Source organism: Thamnophis sirtalis, unplaced genomic scaffold (assembly GCF_051295495.1).
Source record: "Thamnophis sirtalis isolate CommonGarterSnake01/CBP01778 unplaced genomic scaffold, rThaSir2_p1.2 scaffold_14, whole genome shotgun sequence".
NCBI lineage: Eukaryota > Metazoa > Chordata > Lepidosauria > Squamata > Natricidae > Thamnophis > Thamnophis sirtalis.
This window is the reverse complement of record NW_028261394.1, coordinates 25460659-25483516: the sequence shown is the minus strand read 5'-3', so window position 1 is coordinate 25483516 and position 22858 is coordinate 25460659. Positions and strand designations below refer to the sequence as shown.

At 42.8% G+C, this 22858-nt stretch overlaps 1 protein-coding gene across 3 annotated transcripts in view; it reads right to left on the bottom strand.

The window, feature by feature from the left end:
• Positions 1-21530, bottom strand: part of PEPD (peptidase D) — a 169455-nt gene extending 147925 nt beyond the window's left edge. For 2 of the 3 annotated variants that reach the window (XR_015698462.1, XM_087729027.1), the window contains exons 1-3: positions 21325-21530; positions 12153-12336; positions 5817-5944 (exon numbers count right to left, since the gene is read on the bottom strand). Coding sequence is in view for 2 of the 3 variants with exons in the window: in XM_087729027.1 (XP_087585153.1) it covers positions 5817-5944; positions 12153-12336; positions 21325-21341 (329 nt within the window). In the remaining variant the exon portion in view is untranslated. The remainder of the gene's footprint in view (positions 1-5816; positions 5945-12152; positions 12337-21324) is intronic. The other variant, XM_087729026.1, reaches the window with a different exon arrangement.
• Between the last annotated feature and the right edge of the window lie 1328 nt (positions 21531-22858).

The window sequence follows — 22858 nt, the reverse complement described above, 5'->3', positions numbered from 1 at the left end:
GCCGTCCATCACCCTCAGATGAAGAGTCAACAGCCCCCAAGTCTGGAGGTGGCTGATGAGGAAGAGGAACAACAGCTGGGTCAAGTGCCTGGTGCATGGCTTGCCAGAAGGCAGAGGAGAGGAGAGCAGTGGAAATCCGTGGGTCGGTCCTTAGGACAGAAAGGCCAATGCTCCTAGTGAAGCCCCACCCTAGCTCTGGGGATAAGAGGCAGTGGGCAGAGATGAATAGGTGTGGCAGACAATTATTCATCTGCCAGACAGACTTGTTAATCTGTGGTGAAAGAGAAACTTTTTGGCAGGGCTGCTGGCGCTCCTAATAAAGGAATCATTGCTTTAGCTACAGAGGGTTTGTCGTGATTGAGGAGCTAGGTCAGAAGAGTTTATTTCCACTTTTAACAGGCCATAGTTCATCTTTTTTTTTCAAAACCTGAGCAGGTTAGCCCTACTTGTACCTAGGACCAGGGTGGGCAACTTCAGGTATCAGTTTTTCCATTCTCTCTTTCCTAGGTCCCCCTGACTAAGAAACGAAGGAATAAGGGAGGTGAGGCAACCCGTATTTTCTCCCTTCCGTGAATAGGTTTTAACTGCCCAATGGTGGGTGTCATCTTATATTTTGATCCCACCTTGAAGATACTCTTGGGCCTTGAAGAAATTCTTGGGGGAATTCTTGGGAAAAGATAAGGATGTAGATGGGAAGAGGTTTACCGGCGTTCTGTAGTCATTTTCATCTTGAAAACACTTTTCTTTCCTAGCTGTTATTACAGAGTAATATCTGGTTTAGAATTCATGTGTCATGCTGTGCTCTGGTTTCACCAGTGGGCCATTCTGCTTCTTTGACGACAAAAAACCTTGAAAAGGTTTTAGATAATTTTCTTCACTGGATATTTGCTCCCAAAACAAAAACTTGAAGAAATTGCATAGTGGATGTGACAAGCTCTGAACATTGAACCATTCACAAAAAGTACTTGTTTTCTAACCAAGACAAAGTAACTCTGACAGACTTTCCCCAATTGTTCTGCCAATGTACTTTTCATTCACGAGTTATAAAAAGCTCACTTTTGTCTAGATTGGCCTTTAAAAAAACCACTTGGATTATGTGTATATGCAGCAAGGGGTGAACTTTCCACTAGAACCTATATCCCTTTTTCAATTGTCAGCCCTTGTAATACGCATCCCTTTCACAGATAATATTAGCATTATTATTTCAATTGTTATTTTTTTATAGCATTCATCTCACAAAGACTAACTCATCTAGAGACAAAAATGATGCCTAAAATGAAATGCAATACAGCTGGTAAGAGAAAGATAATTGCAATACCCATAATAAAATCTGTAATCTAACTCTGTGTCCATCAGTAGTCAAATTCTATTTTAATATAGTTAACTGCCTTTCAGAAGCTGCAGGGCACAGTGGGGGACGGGGGAGGGGGGAACAACCAAAACTTAACACCCGTTGCTGATCATGAAGCAACAATGGAATAAGCAGCTTCCTTTGCATCAAATTCCACAGTAAGATGTGAGCTTTTATTGCTTCTGATAGATTAAAGAACAGCACATATGTTCAATTGTGAAGAGAATGTTAAACAACTGGAAAGAACATTTTAAATTGCCTAAGAATGAACTAGATGTATATAACTAAATGTCAATATTCAGGCCTGATGGGATCAGTTTGAAGTGGGTTTTTTTCTTTTTTTGCCAAGATGTTAATTGGTGAGCTCTGCTCAAAACCAACTTGTTCTTTTATACACACTTTTATTCTGGGGAACCGGTAGCGGAAATTTTGAATGATTTGAAGAACCGGCAAATGCCACCTCTGACTGGCCCCAGAGTGGGGTGGGAATGAAGATTTTGCAGTATCCTTCCCCTGCCCCGCCCACCAAGCCACGGCCACAGAACCGGTAGTAAAAAAATTGAATTTCACCACTGGTGTGGAGGGACCTTGAAGGTCTTTTAGTCCAACCTCCAGCCCAAGGAGGAGTCCTCATAACATCTAACCTTTTTTTAAAAACCTCCAGTGAAGGAGCACCCACAACCGGGGTAGATTTGATTTAAATCATATTTTTTAAAGAGCCACTGTCATCCTCCTCTGACTCACCGACAGTCCCAATATTGCAGAATCTACAGCCTCATCCTACCTACCGTATTTTTCGAAGTATAAGGTTTTATCAAGGTTTTGAAGAGGCAAATTAAAAAAAATTGCACTCGAAAAGCTCCCCAAAATAGCCCGTTTTTTGCAAAAATGGGCCCGTCCCCCCCCCCAAAAGGCATGAATAGCCTTTAGGAGACTTGCAGGGTGCTCCTGGGAGGTAGGCTCCCCGAAAGCAAAAAATGGCCCATTTTTTGTGAAAACGGGCTTGTTTTTTGTCAAAAAACAAAGGTTTTGTTTGGAGGTTTATAGAGTGCTTCTGGGGGCTGGGCAAAATTGAGCAAAAAAAGGTCCATTTTTTTTCTTATTTCTGCCCTCCCCAGCTGTCTGAAAGCCTCCATAAGGCTACGCACAGCCATTTTGATGAAGAGGGTGCGGTTTCGGGAGGCAAAAAATGCTGTATTAAGTGTATAAGATGCACCCAGATTTTCAGCCTCTTTTTGAGGGAAAAAGATGCCTCTTATACGCCAAAAAATACGGTAACTAACCTCCATTTCATGCTGAATAAAGTGAATTGTGAATGTATCTTAAATAGAAAACTATCTTTAGATAGATTTTTTTTACTCCAAAAGCATTTTATTAAAATAAATTTGATAAAAATTTAAATTAAAATCTGATTTAAATTTTAAAAATCAGGGTTGTTGTTTTTTTTTAAACATCAATTTTTATCTACCCTGCCCACAATTCCGGGAAGCCATCGGTTCCACTGCTTAAGAGTTGTGTCAGGAAATTCCTCCTTATTTCCTGGTTGGATCTTCTTCTGACAAGCTTCCACTCGTTGCTTCTTGTCCTGACTCTAATCTAGCCTGACTTATTCTGTCTCACCAAGAAGTAGGGTGCAGTCTACATTATCAAATGCCTCACTGAAATCTAAGAATACTATATCCAGAGCATTTCAATGGTCCAGTAATTTAGTCACTTTATCAAAGAAGGTAACAAGATTAACTTGGCATGAACTGTTCACAGGGATTGTTCACATGGTATCTGCAAGTGAAGCAACTTTAGATTCAAAGGTAAAGGTTCTTCACAAGCACGAAGCCTTCAGATCTAACCTTTATTGCAATGAAAGCAAGAATGTGATTTGATCTACAGTCCTTTCTCTTTAGAAACACAATACAGCAATGCAGGGTAGGACATGATTTTCTGATTCTTCTCCTCAAGGCCCAACTGCTTAATGGTGAAGTTGCTGGTCTTTTCTCAGAAATGCTGTGGGTGTCTGCATGTCTGCAATTGTGGGTTGTTTAGGTTAACTTATGAGTCTACACAGAACTTTACACACAAGGAGGCCCCATTTTTCCATTCAGGACATGGTGAGCCAGGTTGTGAGAACTCTTAAGCACAACTTTACACACTACAAGGCCCCATTTAACAGTTACTACCCAAAAAAGGAACCCCACAACTTTACCTTCCTCTTTCATTTATGCAAAGCTAACCAGCTCATTAGATCCTCCTTCTGCAAATTTATGAGGAAAGCATCATGTGCTGCAGATAAGCACTTTAAAGAAATCTGCCTTTTAAGGAAATCTGTGTCCAAGCTTCCTTTGATCTCACTGGTGGGGTGAGGAGAAGACTCCTTCTCAGGTTATCATGAAAGGAAACCACCTTATCTTGTTTTATTTCATTTTGAAGAAAAAGTTGCCTTCCATCCAGTTGACGGAGGGAACAAAATAGATGCCTGACACAAAAATATTTCTAGGTTATAAAAGTTGCAGCAACAAGGAGTTGTGAAGGAATTTTAGGATGATATCTTGCATTTCCATGCTTCTGGGACCTCTTCTTCTTTGACCTGACCACAGAACACGCATTCTCTGATCAACTGAGCAGCACAGCTGAAGATCTGGCACTAGCCTTTGTTGGGCCCAGCATCGGCTATGCACAAGCAATAGAACTTATAATTTATATACCACTCCACAGTGCTTTACAGCCTTCTCTAAGTGGTTTACAAATGTCAGCATCTTGCCCCCAACAATCTGGCTCCTCATTTTACCAACCTCGGGAGGATAGCTGAGTCAACCTCAAGCTGATCAGTATCAAACTGTTGGCAGCCGGCAGTTAGCTTGCAATACTGCATTCTAACCAATGCACCACCAGGGCTCTTTGGCTATGCACTAAAGAAGAGAGCGACCATGCTCCAAAAGCACATTTTCATTTGCATATTTCTCCCCACAATCAAATTTCCATCCTTTTTCATTGTGGAAAGTACAGGGGCCCCCCTCCCACTCTGGCACATAAGCCCAGAAGTCATGGTGGGACCCCAGGTAACCAACTCCTCTCCACCTTGGGTTCTGCTCTCTTTAGAAATGTGCCTGCAAATGGCACAGAGGTTACGTGAGAGGTGCAAAGGACAGCCATGGCTGAGGATGCCACAAGAATGTTCAGGGGCCCAAAGGAAGCCCTGAGCAGCTGAAGGCTTTGCAGCCAACCACAAGGCACCAGAAGGACATTTTCAAAAGCTGGATGACTTTCTCCTTGTTAATTTAAGATCGGGTTCTAATCCAACAAAGACGGTCTTAATTTCATTCCTCCGCCGAAGACATTAGCCAAGCCTTCCTGTTTGGCATCATTCCCATGGTTGATCAGGATTGGTTCCCTTCTCTCTATTTCACGAGAAGAAAAGGAGAGTGATGCCTCAGCTCTGACATCCCCCAGTGGGCAACCAGTCCCATATTCCTGGGCATCCTGCTTAGTTCTGTCCAGCACCTCTAAAGACTTCTTGCTTTCCCTCCATAACCTTTTCTCTCCTTTTCCCTCCATTATTTTTTCTTACTGACCTAAAACATTACAGGGATGCTTAACCTCTGCACATTTCCATCTCTCTATATAAAAGTGTGTGTTCGTGTGTCTGCACGCACATACATGTGTATGTGTGTATGTTCCAGCATAACTCTGGAACGCCTTGAGCAATTTCAACCAAATGACTTACACAGATGACTTACTCTCTGGAAAAATAATACTGTTGGGGTAAGACACCCCTAAAACCCCTCAGGATGTTTGTTCTGTTAAGATACAGCCTGTTGTGCCTTCAAATGGCTTCTACTGTACAGTGCAGTGGAGTTGCCATGGTAACAGCTTCACAGTACTCCACAAGGGGGCTCCTTCTAGTAAGGAGGGAAATCCAACATTAGAAATTATGTTTGGTCTGGACCTTTTCACCCTATAAATAAATACCCGGGCAATTCTGGGTTATCAGGTAGTTTATTATATTTCCCAATTCTAATTTGTTTAAAAAAATGTGTGAGCTTCCAAAATATTGTTTTCTGGTAGCTCTAACTCCAGCAGACTGGTTTTGCCAAATTACATTATTCCATTCCAGCTGAATTCCTGAAATACTCAGATTTTTTAGAGAAGCGATCGATACCAGTCTTCTCAGGTAATTTCCTCCAAGAGACCAGAGAGCATTAAGCCTATGCCCAATGGACACCCAATTCGCGCGCGCGCGCACACACACACACACACACACACACACAGAGTGTATGTATGAAACCAGCAGAAGCAAAACAACAATGTACCTGAGATTCCTGATAGCAAACATGAATTAAAACAATAAACAATGTTGTTCCAAAAAGGAAATACTGGTAATTATAGAACATTTGTTTTCTGAACTGTTCAGCCCATTACAGAAACATGTTCAAAAAACTTCAATTTGAGGGTGGGGAGGGGAGCATCTTACTTTCCCATCCAAACGGCATAGCTCTCTGGAAGCCTCGGGATGAAGAGGATGGTGTTTCCATTGTCAACCTCAATGGCTCCATAGCAGTCGGACTCTGTTACCCCAAAAGTCCAATGAAAGTAGGATTCCTAGAAAAACAGAAGGAAAGAACCACGTCACTGATCCAAATCAGCATTTTCTGACTTGCTGGCACAATGATTAATTAATTCTAATGAAATGAATAGAAATGAAATGCCTACGTCATCATCATCATAGCATGACTTTGAACAAGCCTTTTGAAATATAAATGTTTTCAGATAGTAAAAAGTATCATGATATGATTACAATGTCCTAAACCTGAACCTGAAAGTTAATCATGGCACCCAGCATAATTACTCCACACTGAAGCAAACTATTCTCTTCGCCCAGTCTGTCTTCTCCATTATCAGTGCAACTAAAAATAACATTTCTACGTTTCATTTAGTGCCGATACCAAAAATACTGGACAATACAACAGCAGGGATGACACTGTCAGGTACTATAAGATATTCTCACACTGGTATGAACTGTGGTGGCGCAGTGGTAAGAATGCAGTATTGCAGGCTAATTCAGCTCACTGCCAGCAGTTCGATCCTGACCGGCTCAAGGTTGACTCAGTCTTCCATCCTTCCAAGGTCAGTAAAATGAGGACCCAAATTGTTGAGGATAAGATGCTGACTCTGTAAATTGCTTAAAGAGGACTATAAAGCACTATGACACAGTATATACCGCATTTTTCCGTGTATAAGACACCCCCATGTTTCATGTAGTTTCTTGTAGTAAGCACACTATAATCCATCACTGTGCAGAAGCCATCTTGTTAGCGTGAGTAATAGAACAAGAATGGGAAATGCATCACAGGAACAATAGAGATGAAACCTAGAGTGGCAATGTGATACAGGAAATAACTACAATAGAGAGGAATGATACAGCTGCACATAAGATAGAGGCTCATCTGGCATGTGCAGCCTTCTCTTCAACCTCCTGTGTATAAGGCTCATCTCAATTTTCAAGTAAATGTTTTTAAGAAAAAGTAGTGTCTTATACAGGGAAAAATACGGTAAGTCTAAGGGCTATTGCTGAGTGCTATTACCTGAATGCAAAAAAGGAAATACTGGGACGTTTGCAAGTGAATGTAAAGATCTGCCCATCAACTTGCAAGGCACCAATTACCTTACACCAGAAGTGTCCAAACTTGGGAACTTTTAGACTTGTGGACTTTAACTCCCAGAATTCCCCAGCCAGCCTGGAGAATTCTGGGAGTTGAAGTCCACAAGTCTTAAATTTCCCAAGTTTGGACACTCCTGCCTTACACCATCATGCACTAACTTGACGTCACAGCTCAGTTTGCCAGGCAGGACTTGGCCTTGTTGTGTGACACTCTTGAAGCACAACAGATTGGGGAAGATTGATCTAACATACAAGAGTTTTAAGTCAGTGAAAGCTGCCTGAAAGGAATCTGGGAATGCAATGATCTGGAACTGTCGTCAAGCTGTTCCTGGGCTAATTAGTGAGAGCACGTGTTTGACTAACAGTGAGGCCAAACGTCTCTGAAACTTGGAAATCTGACATTTGGAGTTTTGGTATATTTGAATATATATTTCTGCACCAAACTGTGACATGCTCCCACCAGAACCCCCTTCCTCCCCGGCCGGCCTGCAGAGGAGAACTACAATGCTGATCCGGCCCTTGAAGAAATCCAGTTTGACACCCCTGGACTAGGTATTTTAAAGACTTCCTGGTCCAGGTGGAAAATGATGAGATCCTTTATGTTAAAGGTGCTGCCACAAAAAGGAATGTCATCTTGAGGGACCTTGATGTCAAGTCTTCTCCATGATGAACTAGCCTCCAGGTGTAAGAACTGCTCCTTTCAATTAAGTAGCCAGAGTCCCGAAGACCTGGTTCTTTTGGAAGCCTTCGGAGAGTGGGTGGATGATTGAATCACCCCATCAAGGGGGAAGGCACATGGGAGTCTTTTGGTTTTGGCTTCTATTGTTGCTTTTATACTTTCATCAAAGGCGCAAGCTGCTCAGCACCAGCCGATTGAAGCAGTACGGAAGCCCAAATAAAATATTGGGTGGTTTTTTTTAAAAAAAAAAATAGGGCTACAGAAATGACTAATCCATGCGTTAGTTTCAGTTTCCCTCCAAATTTCCCTTTTCTCCCTAAAAATGAAACAAGAGTTTCTCCATGTGGTTTCAAAATGATATCTCTACACTCGCGGAACAAACCAAGCAAACAAACCCTAAAACAAACCAAGTTGATTGTAGATTGTACCACTTAACTCATTGGTGATCTGACTCCTCTGTGCATTAGGCCATGTCCTCATGCTTTAGACGAGGAAAGGGCAGTGAAATGGCTGGAAGAACAAGTCTTTTGATGTGGCCCAGGTGGTCAGTTCTTAAGAGGAAAAAAGGGGGAAAGGAGATACCAGCACCTCTGTCCCCTGGGAGAGCAACAGGCTGTAGATTTTTCCAAGGGAAAGGAAGGAGGGAGAGCAGCAGTCCCCTCCCATGGCTAAAAACAAGAGGGGGAGGCTCAGCAGTCCTGCAATACTGGACTTTGGATGCTATTAGCTGACACCATGCAAACACAAATCAGAGCAGGAGACCTTGGACTGATAAAGCCTCAGCAGATCCGATGAAAAGAACAAAGAGCAAAGATAGAAAGGAGAGGAAAGTCCAGGAGCACTCCTCAGCCACGGCTCTTTCTAGTCCTGCCAGGAGATACCAGGAGCTGAATCTGGCCTACAAAGCCTGGCGCCATTACGCCAGGCCTGAATTACCACTACCGTCACAGGAGAAATCCATATAAATCAATGGCTCTGTGTGCTCCCTGTGGCACATGTGCCATAGGTTCGCCATCACGGAGTTAGCATATGCCCATGTGGATGGTTTCAGCAGTTGCTCTATCCCCATCACCCTATAATAACCCTATGCACATTCAGCAAAAGAGTCTCCAAGCAAAGAAATGTGTAAGCTCAATGGCCAATTTTTACAGAAGCCACGTATTGGCTTCTCCTCCACTATACAACCAGCTCTCCTGGCTTCCTTCACATAAGACATTAAGGTTAAAAAAAACTAACCGAGGTTAAAGGTCAAATGAGCTTTGTGTGGTATGGAAATTCACCTGCTTCGTCTTTAATGGACCTTATTACAAGTGTTACAACTGCTACCAACCTAGCTAAAATGAATTAGAAAGGTGGATAGGACAGAGGCTCTGAGATGGGACAGTCCTCTCGCACACGCAGGCAACTCAGCTGCGCACTCAGTGAACCACAGAAGAGCAGGGACCAAGCTTATTTCTGTCCTCATGTTCTGAATGCTGACAGGTAAACTGCAACTCTCTCCATTCTGAGGGATCTCCAAAGATTCTGTCCTCTTGTTTTGGCCAAACAGCCATGTTCCTTCTCTGCGACTGGGGGAACAGGAAGGAAATCCAGGAGAAAGGGCTGTTCACTATGAGCCTGTATGAAGCCTGACAAAGTGCTGCAGGGACAGAATGTTTGTGTTCTCACCCAGCTCCCCAAACACGACAAACTCTCTTAAGTGAACTCAAAATTCCGTTATTAGGAGCGCCGGCAGCCTCGGCAAAAAGTTTCTCTCTCACCGCAGGCTAACAATTCTGTCCGGCAGGGAGATTAATCGTTGTCTGCCAAATCTATTCATCTCTGCCCCTGCCTTTTATCCCCAGAGCTAGGGTGGGGCTTCTCTAGCAGCAATAGCTCTTCCTTCCCCAGGACCGGCCTATGGATTTCCACTGCTCTCCTCTCCACTGCATCCACACGTAGGCACTGGGCCCAGCTGTTCCTCCACTTCCTCACCAGCCACCTCCAGACCTGGGGGCTGTTGACTTTCCATCTGAAGGCTGACGAATGGCCCAGGCTCTCTCCCTCCCTCTCTCTCTCTCTCTTTGCCAGCTCCATTCCCTCTTCCCCCTCAGAACTCTTAGGTTGCCCTGATGCTGACCTTGACTCCCACGACTCCTCCGACTCCTCCTCTGATTAGGCTGCTGGCTCTACTCTGACTTTCAATCCTCTTGAGAAGTTTCAAAACTTCCATGTTAAGGGCAAAAAGCTAAACATTTTATTAATTTGCATACAGACCAAACTAACATATTGAAATATACCTTGATGAAGGCAGAAAGAATCAAGGGCAGATCTTTACCAAATGCAACAAAGAATGACAGTTTCATGCTGAATCAATGAAGATGAACTATCGTATTTTTCAGAGTATAAGATGCTCCGAAGTATAAGACGCACCTAGCTTTTGGGCAGGAAAACAAGGGGAAAATATCTGCCTCTGCCTCCCAGCAATTTGCCTCCTTGCAACAAACAGCATAGACAATATGCACTGTTTGTGGTGTTACATTTCAGACTATACTTGTACAGATGCTGTTAAAATTGATATGCTTTCTGGAAGTATAGTTATTCTCTGCTATTTAAAAGAAGATGCAATAGTACTGGGTTTCTTCAGATCAGGCATTTATTTTTAAAAATTTCTTCATTTTATTAAGCTATCTAGAACTATAATAAAGCAGTCTTTAAAAAATAAGTCTAATAATTTGAACATTCTATAGGCATTTATAGTTATTGACTTACTTCCTTGCAGCAAACAGACTGATTAGCACAAGAAAAAAAGAATCTGCCTCTGCCTCCCAGCAATTTGCCAGGTGGATCAAACAGCAAGTTTCACTTTCAATTTTTCCCGATCATCAGCTGTTTCAGGCTGCAGGGATTATTATAGTCTATTGCAGCTTCTGCAAGCCCCTCCCCCTTTGCTGCAAAGAGGTAAATTGCTGGGAGGCAGAGGCCAAAGGGTGGGGGCTGGTGGGTGGGTGGGGCTACATTCAGTGTATAAGACGCACCCAAATATTCACCCTCTTTTAGGGGGGAAAAGGTGCATCTTATATCAATTATATTTAACATGATCATCAGTATGCTGTTACACTGAAGCTTTAAACGGCAAAAATCTTGTTTGATATTGCCAGTATTTAGTAAGGAATCTAGCAAAATCCAATTCTTTGGGCTTGAAAAGTCAAAGTATTATTAAATTGTATGCTTCAGAATCATTCCAAAATAATTATCAAAGCAATGTGAGAATCTACTAAAATTACTCTCCTTAAAATGATATGCAAGGCTATTTATGACCGCTGCAGTGTCCCAAGATCACATGATACCCTTTTGCGACCTTCTGACCAGCAAAGTCAATGGGGAATCCAGATTCACTTCACAACCATGTTACTAATTTAACAAATGCAATGATTCGTTTAACAACGGTGGCAAGAAAAGTCATAAAACAGGACAAACTCAGTCAACAAATGTTTCACTTAGCAACATAAACATGGGAGTCAATTGTGGTCGTAACTTGAGGACCATCTGTATAAGATGTGGTTTAAGCTGCTGTATACAGAAGACAAAACCACTCACACAAAGCAATGATTCAGCTAATATGCATGGACTGATTTTATGAGCTGTCAGTGCTACAAGACTAAATTATTAATGGCAAGAAAAATTGGTTTAATGCATTTCATACACATCTTTCAAGACACGCACTTTTAGGATAGGTGCTCAAAATAAGTGCTTCCGAACATAAACAAGGGTTGGAAAGTCACTAAGAATACAAAAGAGAGACAGAGACAGACAGACAGACAGAGACACAGAGACAGAGAGAGACAGAGAAAGAGACAGACACAGAGAGAGAGAGAAAGAGAGAGACAACGACAGAGAAACAGACACAGAGAGAGAGAGAGAGACGCAGAGAGAGAGACAGAGAGAGAGAGACAGAAAGAGAGACAGAGAGAGGAAGAGACAGACACAGACAGAGAGGCACAGAGAGAGAGAGACAGACAGAGACAGAGAGAAAGAGAGAGACAAAGAGAGAGAGGCAGAGAAAGAGAGAGAGACAGAGAGAGAGCAAGAGACAGACACAGAGAGAGACAGAGAGACAGACTCAGAGACACAGACAGACAGAGAGAGACAGAGAGAGACAAAGACAGAGACAGACAGAGAGAAACAGAGACAGAGACAGAGAGAGAGACAGAGACAGAGAGAGAGAGAGACAGAGAGAGAGAGACAGACAGAGAGCAAGAGACAGACAGACAGAGAGACAGGCAGAGAGAGAGAGAGCAAGAGACAGAGAGAGAGAGAGAGAGAGAGGCAGAGAGACAGAGACAGACAGAGAGCGAGAGACAGACAGACAGAGAGAGACAGGCAGAGACAGAGACAGAGATGGGGGGGGGGAAATCTACCCAGAATTTCAAGAAATGCCACTATGGAATCCAGAGAGAAGAGCTACAAAAAATAGAAAAAAAGCTCACCTGGCGAAAAACAATGCCTGTATCGGTGCAGTAGCGGTTGATCTGTTCTCCGCCTTGCAAGACGACAATGGCATTTTTGGGAACAGCCTTGTTTGCTCTCAGCCGATCACACAACCGGCTTCTATTCAAGGCGAAAAGTGCTGCCGAGACTCTCAGGGTTTCATTCCCCAGCCAAAATGTTGCCCTGGAAAGAGGAACCAAAATTAACATTGGTGTACTCGACAACATTCGCGGACGAAACAGGGGCAGAGAAACGCCACCTTCAACCAGGGCCTAACCGCACTCGCGAAGGGAGGATTCCCATCTGGCTGTTGCAGCTGGATCACACAACCCTACAGAGCGCCTGGTACAGAAGTCAAGCAGGGCCCCAAAGAAAAATGATTCCCGGAAAAGTTTGCCATTTTCTGAGTGCATTTGACTACAAAAATCAATTCTCCCAGGCCCTGAATAAGTCAAAAGCCCAAACAAGATCCAACCCTGTCCTGTCCAGGGTCTTTCAGAAGTCCAGAAGGACCAAGACAGATACATTTTCCAGGCCATTCCACCCCTCACGAAAATGCTCAAGTTTAAACTTCAGTTTTAAAACTGAATCTGAAATCGTATCACATGCCGCTCTCAAGGGAAGAGAGAGGGAAGCAACCTAGAACTAAGGAGACATTTCCTGACAGTGAGAACAATTAACCAGTGGAACGACTTGCCTCCAGCAGTTGTTAATCCTCCAACACTGGAGGCTTTTAAGCTGGATAATTATTGTCTGAAATTGTATAGTTTCCTACCTGAGCAAGTGGTTGGACTAGAAGACCTCCAAGGCCCCTTCCAACTCTTGTCACTCTGAATTATAGCTTTTATTTAATTCAAAAAGGAAACCAACGGAACTACAGGTAGTCCTCCACTTTGATCATGATTGACACAAAATGTATGTTAAGTGAAAAATTTGTTTAAAGAGTTTTGCCTCCTTTTACGACTTTTCCTGCCACGTTTGATAACTGAATCTCTGCAGTTGTTAAATGAGCAACATGGTCGTTAACCGAATCTGGCATCCCCATCGACTTTGCTTGTCAGAAGGTTCCGAAAGGCTATGACACCGGGACACTTCAATCGTCATAAATGTGAATTGGTAGTCAAGCATCCAAATGTAAATAAATCACATGCCCACGAGGATGCCGAAATGGTTGTAAGTATGAAAAATGGTCATAGCTCACTTTTTTCAGTGTCGTAATTTCCACTAAGTCACTAAGGGAACAGTTTTAAGTCGAGGACTATCTGTATTTCCAGTTAGTTTTCATCCATGACTTTAGATGAAAAGTGACAGGTGATGAATTAAAAATTAGCAGGGTCCCTCAAGGGACGCTGGTCAAGAGGGCTCCCCCATTATAAGGGTCTGCCTCCTCTTCCATTCAGTGTTTTCACTGTCTGTTCACAACCCACCGAAACAGATACGGGTATTTCTAAATTTGGTGGAATAATATTACAAGAAATAAAAGAGAAATTGGTCAATTGGTATGTATTTATTTTACCAAATGTGTATGCCACCCAATGTCCCCTGCATCTTACAATAACACACACTAAAGTAACAAAATATTGATACTCAAGAGATCAAGTGTTTCTTTCTTCCTATGGCATGCCCCACACTGAAGTCGGAGGGAAGGCAAAGAAGGAAAACAGAAACATTTCTAAGCTTCCCAGATTTCAGTATTAATTGGCTTCAGAGTTAAATATACCATATCCCACATCTACATTTTCATCTATTACAGATGGTTTCCTGAAGCACGTTTTATCAACTAAAGCAGGGGTCTCCAACCTTGGAAACTTTAAGGCTTGTCCACAAGCCTTAAAGTTGCCAAGGTTGGAGACCCCTGGACTAAAGCACAGGATGTCAGCAGTACCTTCTGGAGGAAACAACAGTTGCACTCTTTAAGTTTTGTTGTTCCTATGCTGAGCTGTTAGAAAAACAGAGAAAATTAGGACCAAACCCCATTAATCTCAGCATGAATACTCCCTGATGTATTAATTATTATATAGCTTTCTTGGAATACAATCCTGCAGATAACCTTTGTTTTATAGCAGCAATGAGGAAGCTTCAGTTTCTGAAGTCCAAAACTCACATTTTAAATACTGTATCAGGCAACACATTTAAAAAAAAAACTGTTAATCCCGCTGAGTTTGCAAAGTGTGCCAAGGCAAAGGCTGGGTTTTTTAAAAAGCCAGTGCTACCTGCAATGTTGCATGATACAACTAAGTCAATGAACTAAGATGAATCGTGGCTTATTGTATAGTATACCTGCAGATTCACAGTGTACTAAACAGGGTCTCTTGGGCTTCAACCTAGCATGCAGTGTTACCTTATTCATACTGGCTTGGAAAATCACTGTTTATAGTTTAGCATGCTATGTAAATCCAGCCCAGGGCTTATTAAAGAAGCCACGCTTAACAGAAATCATGGCTTCACATGGCGCCAGTCCCAATCTACATAGAGGAATCCCAGTTTAAGTCTAGTAAAATGTCTCTGAAGGATGCCTTGCCTGGGTAAAAGAGGGCATGGGAGGGGGGAGACACAGAAGAGGATGTACTCCTTGAGAATGCTCAGGAAGATAAACCTATCTCAGCATCTACTTCTGTCCTACTATCGCAGCACCATTGAGATTGTCCTGACAAACGACATTCTTGCATGGTATGGGAGCAGCTCTACAGTGGACAAAAAAGCTCTACAGAGAATCATTCAAGCTGCCCAGAATATCCCCGGGCTCCAGCTACCAGCCCTGGATGACATCTTCCCATCTTGCTGTTTGAGGAAGTTGCATAACATTCTCAGAGACTCTTCCCATCCTGCTTACAATCTATTTAGACTGTTGCCTTCTGGCAGAAGATACAGAAGAATTCAAACTAGGGCCACGGGTCTTCTGAATAGCTTTTATCCCAGAGCTATCATTGCACTCAACAATGAACTAAAGGGTCACCATCAGTGAGCTGTTGGACAACACGACTTGGTCCATTGTGGGGATGCTTGGGTGGTTTAGGGGTGGGGGATTTTTTGGTGGGTAGGGGTGTGCTTGGGGATTGTTATGTGTGTTGGGCCTGGTCTCTGGGCGTTATGTGAAGTTTGTTGTATATGTATACTGTGTATATACGTACAATGGCAATAAAGTAAAGTAAAGTAAAAAGTAAAGTAAAGACCTATAAGTATAAGTGTTGGACAGTTGGTAGGATATGTTGGGAGTATACTCCTAGTGTTGGGTAGGCAATATATATCTTTATACAACAACAAATGGTCGTTGTTGCTTAAATGAGTGGATGTACTTAACAGATGTAATTAACTTTACTATAAGAAGGAGTCAAGAGAGCTCACTCTCTCTTTCTGCTTGTCCTATGCTTGATGACTTGACGAATGGAATGTGAACTGCGACTGTAAGCTATTGTTTGTTCTTTGAATTGTGTTTGGACAAATATCTACTATCTACTATCACTGCTTGTGAAGCAATTATCAGTAGTAAAGCTACTTGTTTTTACTAGCAGTGTCTGAAACTCTATTCGTGTGTTTCTACTAGCAACATTCTTTCTCTCTAGCTGTACATTCCGCTGCACTACTTTCTGTCTCCCAACGGAGATACCCCTAACAGGACAGGTCATTATCAGGGATCTGACACCCAACATGCTTTTTCTCGCTCCAAATAAATTTCAGGAAATTCTTGTTTCTGCTGCTGAGGTAATTTAGGGGTTTGCAACCACTCCGCTTCTCACAGGATGGCAATCTTAAGGAAAGCTGACTGCACAAACCTGCTCTTTCTGGTTACAAATCACAGTTGTGGCTTCCTACCATTGGGTCAATCCAGTCAATGATGATTTACACAGTTAATCATGGGTAAGCCAACCACAGCTCTGCATAATGTGTCAAGACGGTCTTTGTGCAACCACCTCACAGCAAAGGTGCTTTTTCAGGAGGCAACTGGACTTACTTGTATTTTCTTTTGAAGACGTTTCACTTCTCATCCAAGAAGCTTCTTGAGCTTTGACAGGATAGTGGGATGAATGGAAGGAAGGGATCGATCCTGTCAGAGCTGAAGAAGCTTCTTGGATGAGAAGCGAAGCGTCTTCAAAAGAAAATACAATGAAGTCCAGTTGCCTCCTGAAAAAAGCACCTTTGGGACAACCAGGACCTGGATGGCTTAGAAGCTCCACATATTTTTACCTCATAACAAGAATCAGAAATGGAAGATGCTGGAGTGCTTCCTGGGTGGCAGAAGGAAAGAACATGAGCTACTCTCCACCTTCTCCCCCAAACTTGGTGGGGTCAAAGGGATTCCTACACCGAGATCCACAAAATACTCGTCCAGCTTCTTCAGAATGAGAGCCTCTAAGGAGAAGCAATTCACTTCCCAGAAGCCATTTTTATTCCCAAGGACAGAAAAGGTTTTGTAAGGGCTTTCTAATGTTTAGGCCTCACCAGGCTGAGAGGAACTAGGACCCGAGTCTCCCCACTCGTAATCCAGCGTCTTCTCCACTTGACCACACTGCCTGTTGGGTGACAAGTAATCGTGGGAGCTTCTGTGGTGGATGAGAGTTCTAGAACTATGATGGCGAACCAATGGCACGCGTGCAGAGCCCTCTCTGTGGGCACGCGCGATGTCACCAGCTGGTCTTCGCGGGCACGGGAGCACCGGAAAATGGCCTGAAAACGGCCCAAAAATGCCCCCCAAAACAGATCATTTTCCAGGCCATTTTCAGGTTGCTTTGGGGCCATTTTTTAGGCCAAAAATGCCCCAGAAAACAGCAAAGAAAATGGCCAAACAACAGGCATGCGCACCCCAGCCAGCTAGTCTTCCAGTTTCCGGTGCATGGACATGCACACGCATGTACATGTGTTCCTGTTTGGGCACTCAGTGCCGAAAAGGTTTGCCATCACTGGTCTAGAAGACCCCAGCCAGCCCAATCCTAACTGGGGATCCCAACACCCTCATCACTGTCCTTACACCGCCTCTTACAGATTCTGTCTTTTGTAAATTAGGGTGTCAGCCACTGCTTCGCTTACTTGCTATCGGCTGCCATAGAAACAGGGAGGGAGGGGGCATGGCGTTTGGGATGGGAATAAATGGTACAGGAGGGAATATGGAAAAGGGAGTTTTCTTCTCACCATCTTCTGCGCATGCTGATGGCCTGTGTTTGGACCTGGTCAAGGCCAACCGTCCTGCATACCAACATGATGATGCCTTTTGGAGATGCAACCCACATGACACCTAATGGAGTTGCAGATTGGACACTGGGGTGGGGTCGTTGGAGGGAGGGGGCTGGGTTATCATTTGATATGTATTTCTTCGCGCCTTTCTGGCTCAGATCTTGCTTTATTTTCGCTGCTATCTTTTCATAACCAGTGACAGTATTTTAATTCCATGAACAATGGAGTTGGGAGTTTTCTTTCTTGGTTATTGATGGAGGCACACCTGACATAGGGTTTGTAGCAATGTACAAGCCTAAACCAGTGCAGCTTAACCAAACATGGTTAGGCAAACATACCATTATCAAATAGACGAGTCTTCTCATAGATTGGACTTCTACTAACAGAGATTGCCTTAATAAGAAATTGTAAAATTATACCGATTGACTTCAAAGCAATGTCATGGAATATTTTCGGTGTTCGCTCAGACTCTGTAAATCCTACATGTGCGTATAAGATGCATTTCTGCCACTACATGGAACAGATCACCTGGAAACCTTTCAGGAATGTTGAGGTCAGTGCTGCTAACCTTGATCAACAATGTTGATAAGGACCCTGGGCTCTGCATGGGAAGCTGAAGAATTCAGTTCAAAGAGCGGGAACATCTTTTATAGAGGACAATAAAAAAAACCACCCTGCCTACTTGGCATCCAAAAAACCATTTGTTTCTTAAATCTTGAAAAGTACAGATAATCTTTGACCAACAACCACAATTGAGTCCAACATTTCTGTGGCTAAGCAGGACAGTTGTTAAATGAATTTTGCCCCATTTTACAACCTTTCTTGCCTCAGTTTTAAGTGAATCACTGCAGTTGTTAAGTTACTAACATGGCTGTGAAGTGAATCTGGCTTCCCCATGAACTTGGCTTGTCAGAAGGTCACCAAAGGGAAACGTGTGACCCCAGGACGCTGCAACTTTAGGATTTTAGTTGCCAAGTGTCTGAATTTTGATCACGTGACCATAGGAGTAATCAGGGCATTTTCATAAATATCCAGCCTCAAAATTGCAGGAAAGCACACTGCAGCATGACCGTAACCATAAGGAGTTTTGCAGGCTGCCCATCGAGATAGCATTCTAGAAGCCAGAGAAGGACCACCAGAAGAAGCCTGGGACACACAGCACAATTTTGCCAATTTCTTGAGTAAACCAAGGAGGGAGGAGAGCAGGAAAAGCAGGATTGGAATTGTGCTGGCTGAGCTGTAGGATCTTGCCATGGTCCAGATCAGAGGAGAAAGTCAAAAGTCCTCAGTACCAGTAAGAGAATCAAAGAGACAAGCGCTGTGCAGGTAGCCAAGTGTAATTGTGCGTGTGTACATCAGCTGTCAGGTTGCACAAAAAACAGCACAAAGGGTAATGGGTGTGCTACTCTGAAGGATAAGCCTAAATGACAGAGATTTATCCCTTACTTGCAATCAATAGTGCACAGAGCGTGTACATACACAGCCTATCACTCACAAATAGAAACACAACAATTTCTCATCCCACAGACCTCTGGCTCAGCTTTCTTTCCTTTTCAAGGGGTCAAAGGTATCTACTACCTACCCACTAATGGCTATTTTTGCTCCGATTTTCTAAGCAGGGAACCTCAGGGACTGTTCCGGGAGTTTTGAAGGGCCTTTAAACGGCTGTGGTTTCCCCCACTGCAGAATCACCCCAGTTCAAAACACATTCAACAATATCGATATGGAGAGTTCTGACAGGAAAGAAGCACCTTCTCATAGGAAAATTCCAATAGGAAACACAAGCAATAATTCTTACTTTAAGATCAGAAGTTTATTATTTCCAATAATTTGGAACATTAGAAATGAATAGATATAAAAGATATAATAGCAGTAATATGCTTGCATTAATAAGTCATTGCAGTGGGCCCATGAGCAAAAGCAAGAACTGCGATAAATCAAAGGGCTCCGAGCTGATCCCTCTCCTTTACACTGTTCTTCTAACCACATACATGCTTCACAACTTCACTGTCACTTTCCAGGAACACCTGTGTACATTTCCTCATTTCCAACAGTTTCATTCTTCCTTTTTTAAATAAATATGAAGTGCATATTTTGCAAAAAAAAAAAAACATATTTCACAGTTAGCAATGGCTCAGCAGGATTACAAATATTTCTGGTAAATTTTGAAATCATCCTAGCTGAAAACTTTGGTTCATATCTCTTTCTTCTGGGACTTTCTATCATCCATAGAACTTATTGAATCTAGTAGATCAATAGGCTATATTTCTTGATTCTCTCACACACCTGTCTTTACAGTCCTGAAACACTTCCATTCAAAACTTGTTCACCAACATTTTATAAAAGACACACCCCAAATTTCCCTTGGAAGCAACTATGCCGGGATAGTTAGGGCTCTCTAAGTGGATTTAAGGTAAGAAAATTTAAGCCTTAATTATATATAACAAGAGGCCCTTTCTGAACCCATAGAAGAGTTTTCCTAAAGTATGTTCAGAGGACATGGGAAGGGATCATCCAAGTGCACTGCAAAATCAAAACTATTTATTAATAATATTTATACAAATTTAAAACAACGCCACTTATTTTTTTGGTTAAAAGTACAGGGTTTTTCAAGAAAAAAATATGTTATTGCCTACATTACCTAGTGAACTAAATATTTAATATTTTTACACAATTTAATACATAAATATTCTATGAATGTGTCCATTTTAGTTTTTAATATGGTAAATGTTGATAAATATACCCCATATAAATGTAAGTTCTTTTGGGGTCCTCCTCAAAGTTTTAAAAGTGCCAAGAAGTCCGGAGAGCAAAACATTTAAGAAACACTGCCTTAGAAAATAGTTTATATGGCATTTATTTATTAAATTTACATGACACCCATTTTGCTATCCAAAATTACTCAGGGCAGTTTACAATGCAATAAAAACAATATGAAAATCATTATAACAATTAAAATTAACAATTAAAGTTAATTGTGAGAATTGCACCACACACTAAATCCTAAACTCATCCCACAGGACAGACTGGGACTGCAGTGGTTAGGACAGGCAGGCCCCATTTGAAAGTTACCAATAAGACAGAAACAAAGATTTTACTCTTGTACAGGTAGTACTCGACTTAGTTCATGAACAACAGTTCATTTAGTGACCGTTCAAAATTACAACAACACTGAAAAAAGTGACTTATGGCCATGTTTCACACTTTATGACCACTGCAGCATGATTAATATTCGGATGCCTGACAACTGATTCACATTTATGACGGTTGCAGTGTCCAAGGTGATCCCCTTTTGCCACCTTCTGACCAGTGAAGTCCGTGAAAGGCCAGATTCCCTTAACAACAGTGTGACTATCCGAAAGGTGCTTTTTTCAAGAGACAACTGGACTTTCTGGTTTTTCTTTGAAGACCTTTCGGTTCTCATCCAAGAAGCTTCTTCCGCTCTTCCCCACCATCCAGTCAGAGCGGAAGAAGCTTCTTGGAGAAGCGAAAGGTCTTCAGACAAAAAACAAGAAAGTCCAGCTGCCTCTTGGAAGCAAAAAAAAAAAAAAAAGGCACCTTTGGGACAACCTGGATGACGGAGAATCTCCGCAGACAACAGTGACTAATTTAACAACGGCAGCGATTCACTTAACAACCGTGGCAAGAGGTCATAAAGTGGAGCGCAACTCACTCCAATCCCTCACTTAGCAGCAGACTGAGGGTTCCCTTGTGGTCGTAAGACGAGGACTACCTGTGCATCTACCTGGGGCGAGGAAGAAGCTCTCCTTCCAGCCAAGGGCGAGGCGGAAGCTGCGACCCACCCTCCCCCAGGAAGGAAAACCCCTCCAGCACCGGCCTTCAAAGGGGCCAAGACCCCCACGGCCGTGTCTGCCGGGGGCCTCGGGGCCAAAACAAGCAACAACCCAACGACCCGCAGACCCATCATCCCCAGCCCGGAGGGCGGCTCAGTTCTCCCGATCAGGTGCCTCGCAAGCCCCGCGTCTCCCTGCCTCGCCTTACCTCAGGGACTCAGCCATGATGCTCTCGAGAGGCCCGCTTGGTAGATGAGGCCGCGCAGCCCCGGCGTCGCGTAGAAAAGGGGCCGCCCCGCCCGGAGGCGCGCCCGGCCTGCGCGCGCAAATTGGGGGGCGGGGGGCGCTGTCCCGGAGGAAGCGGGGAGGGAGAGGCGGAGTGCGGCGCGCAGTCTCTCGCTCGCTCTTTCTCTCTCAGAGCACCGGAGACTCCAACTCCCAGGATTCTCCAGCCGGATTGCTGAGAGGAGAATTTTGGGAGTTGAAGTCCGGCCGTCTGACCCTTGGCTGAGGGGGCGAAAGACCGCTGTCCATCCAGTCTTGGGGGTCTCCTTGGGACGCCTCAACCGTCCCTTCCTTCCATCCTTCCTCAGCAGGAATGAATGAATAAATGAATGATTTTATTTATTTCATTTACTGTATTTTATTTATTTTATTATTTATTTTATTTATTTTATTTATTTATTTTATTTATTTATTTTTTATTTATTTTTTTATTTTTTTATTTTTTTATTTATTATTTTATTTTATTTTTTTATTTATTTTATTTATTTTATGTAGTCAGACTTGTGACATCCCCTCCCCACCCCCATTCCACAGGACTCCTTTGCACTTTAAATAACAGTATTTTGCAGTATTATAAAATTATAATATTGAGCATTTAAAATTGCAGTCCTAGACTGAAGTGTTAGTACTGCTTTATTCCTAACTGAAAAGACCATATTTGAAATATTGCGTCCAAGCCTCACCAGAATTGGGGGGGGGGGGGGGAAAGTGGCTGAATTCCTAGAACAGAACAACAGAATTAGAGGTCTTCTAGTCCAACCTCCTGCTTAAGCAGGACACCCAGGGGTGTCAAACTCAGGTTGTCACTTGACATATCCCAACTTCTGTTCTGATTTAAGTAACTTTATGCAGAAAGTGGTAACCAATAATAAGGGGAAAAATAAAGAATAAATATTTAAAGTCAAGATGGAAGCTTTGGCAGTTATCTTGATTTTATGCATCATACTTTGGACCTCCTGAAATAGAAATATAGTGTTTATTATTAATCTGATTTTTATTTTTCCATTTTTACTTTTCTAATGAGTTCCGTTCATCCCAAGTCATGCTATGCTGCCTCATGGAGCAAGAAGAGATTCCTGGGAGTGATGAGTGAATAAGATTTAGAGTGTATGCCAAGAGTTCCTCTCTTAAATTACTACAAGGATGATAAAGTTCTCATGGTCAACATCTCATATGTATGAATGAAGCTCAAATTTGACTGATTGCTGGGAACATGGTTAGATCTTATTCTCCTAAAAGGGGTCATCAGTTACCATCAGAAACATGCTTCTACAAGTGAATAACTTTATCACATCAGAGTTAAAACTACAGTTTAGGGTGATATGAATTCTTGCGGCATAGTATTGCTCTGGTTCATTTCCTTTGTCAAGGGTCAATTCTATTTGGTGGTGATTGGGAAGAAGAGATCTTGCCTTCAACCCCTCCTATGTGGGCTGCTGGAGGGGTTGGTGCTCCTA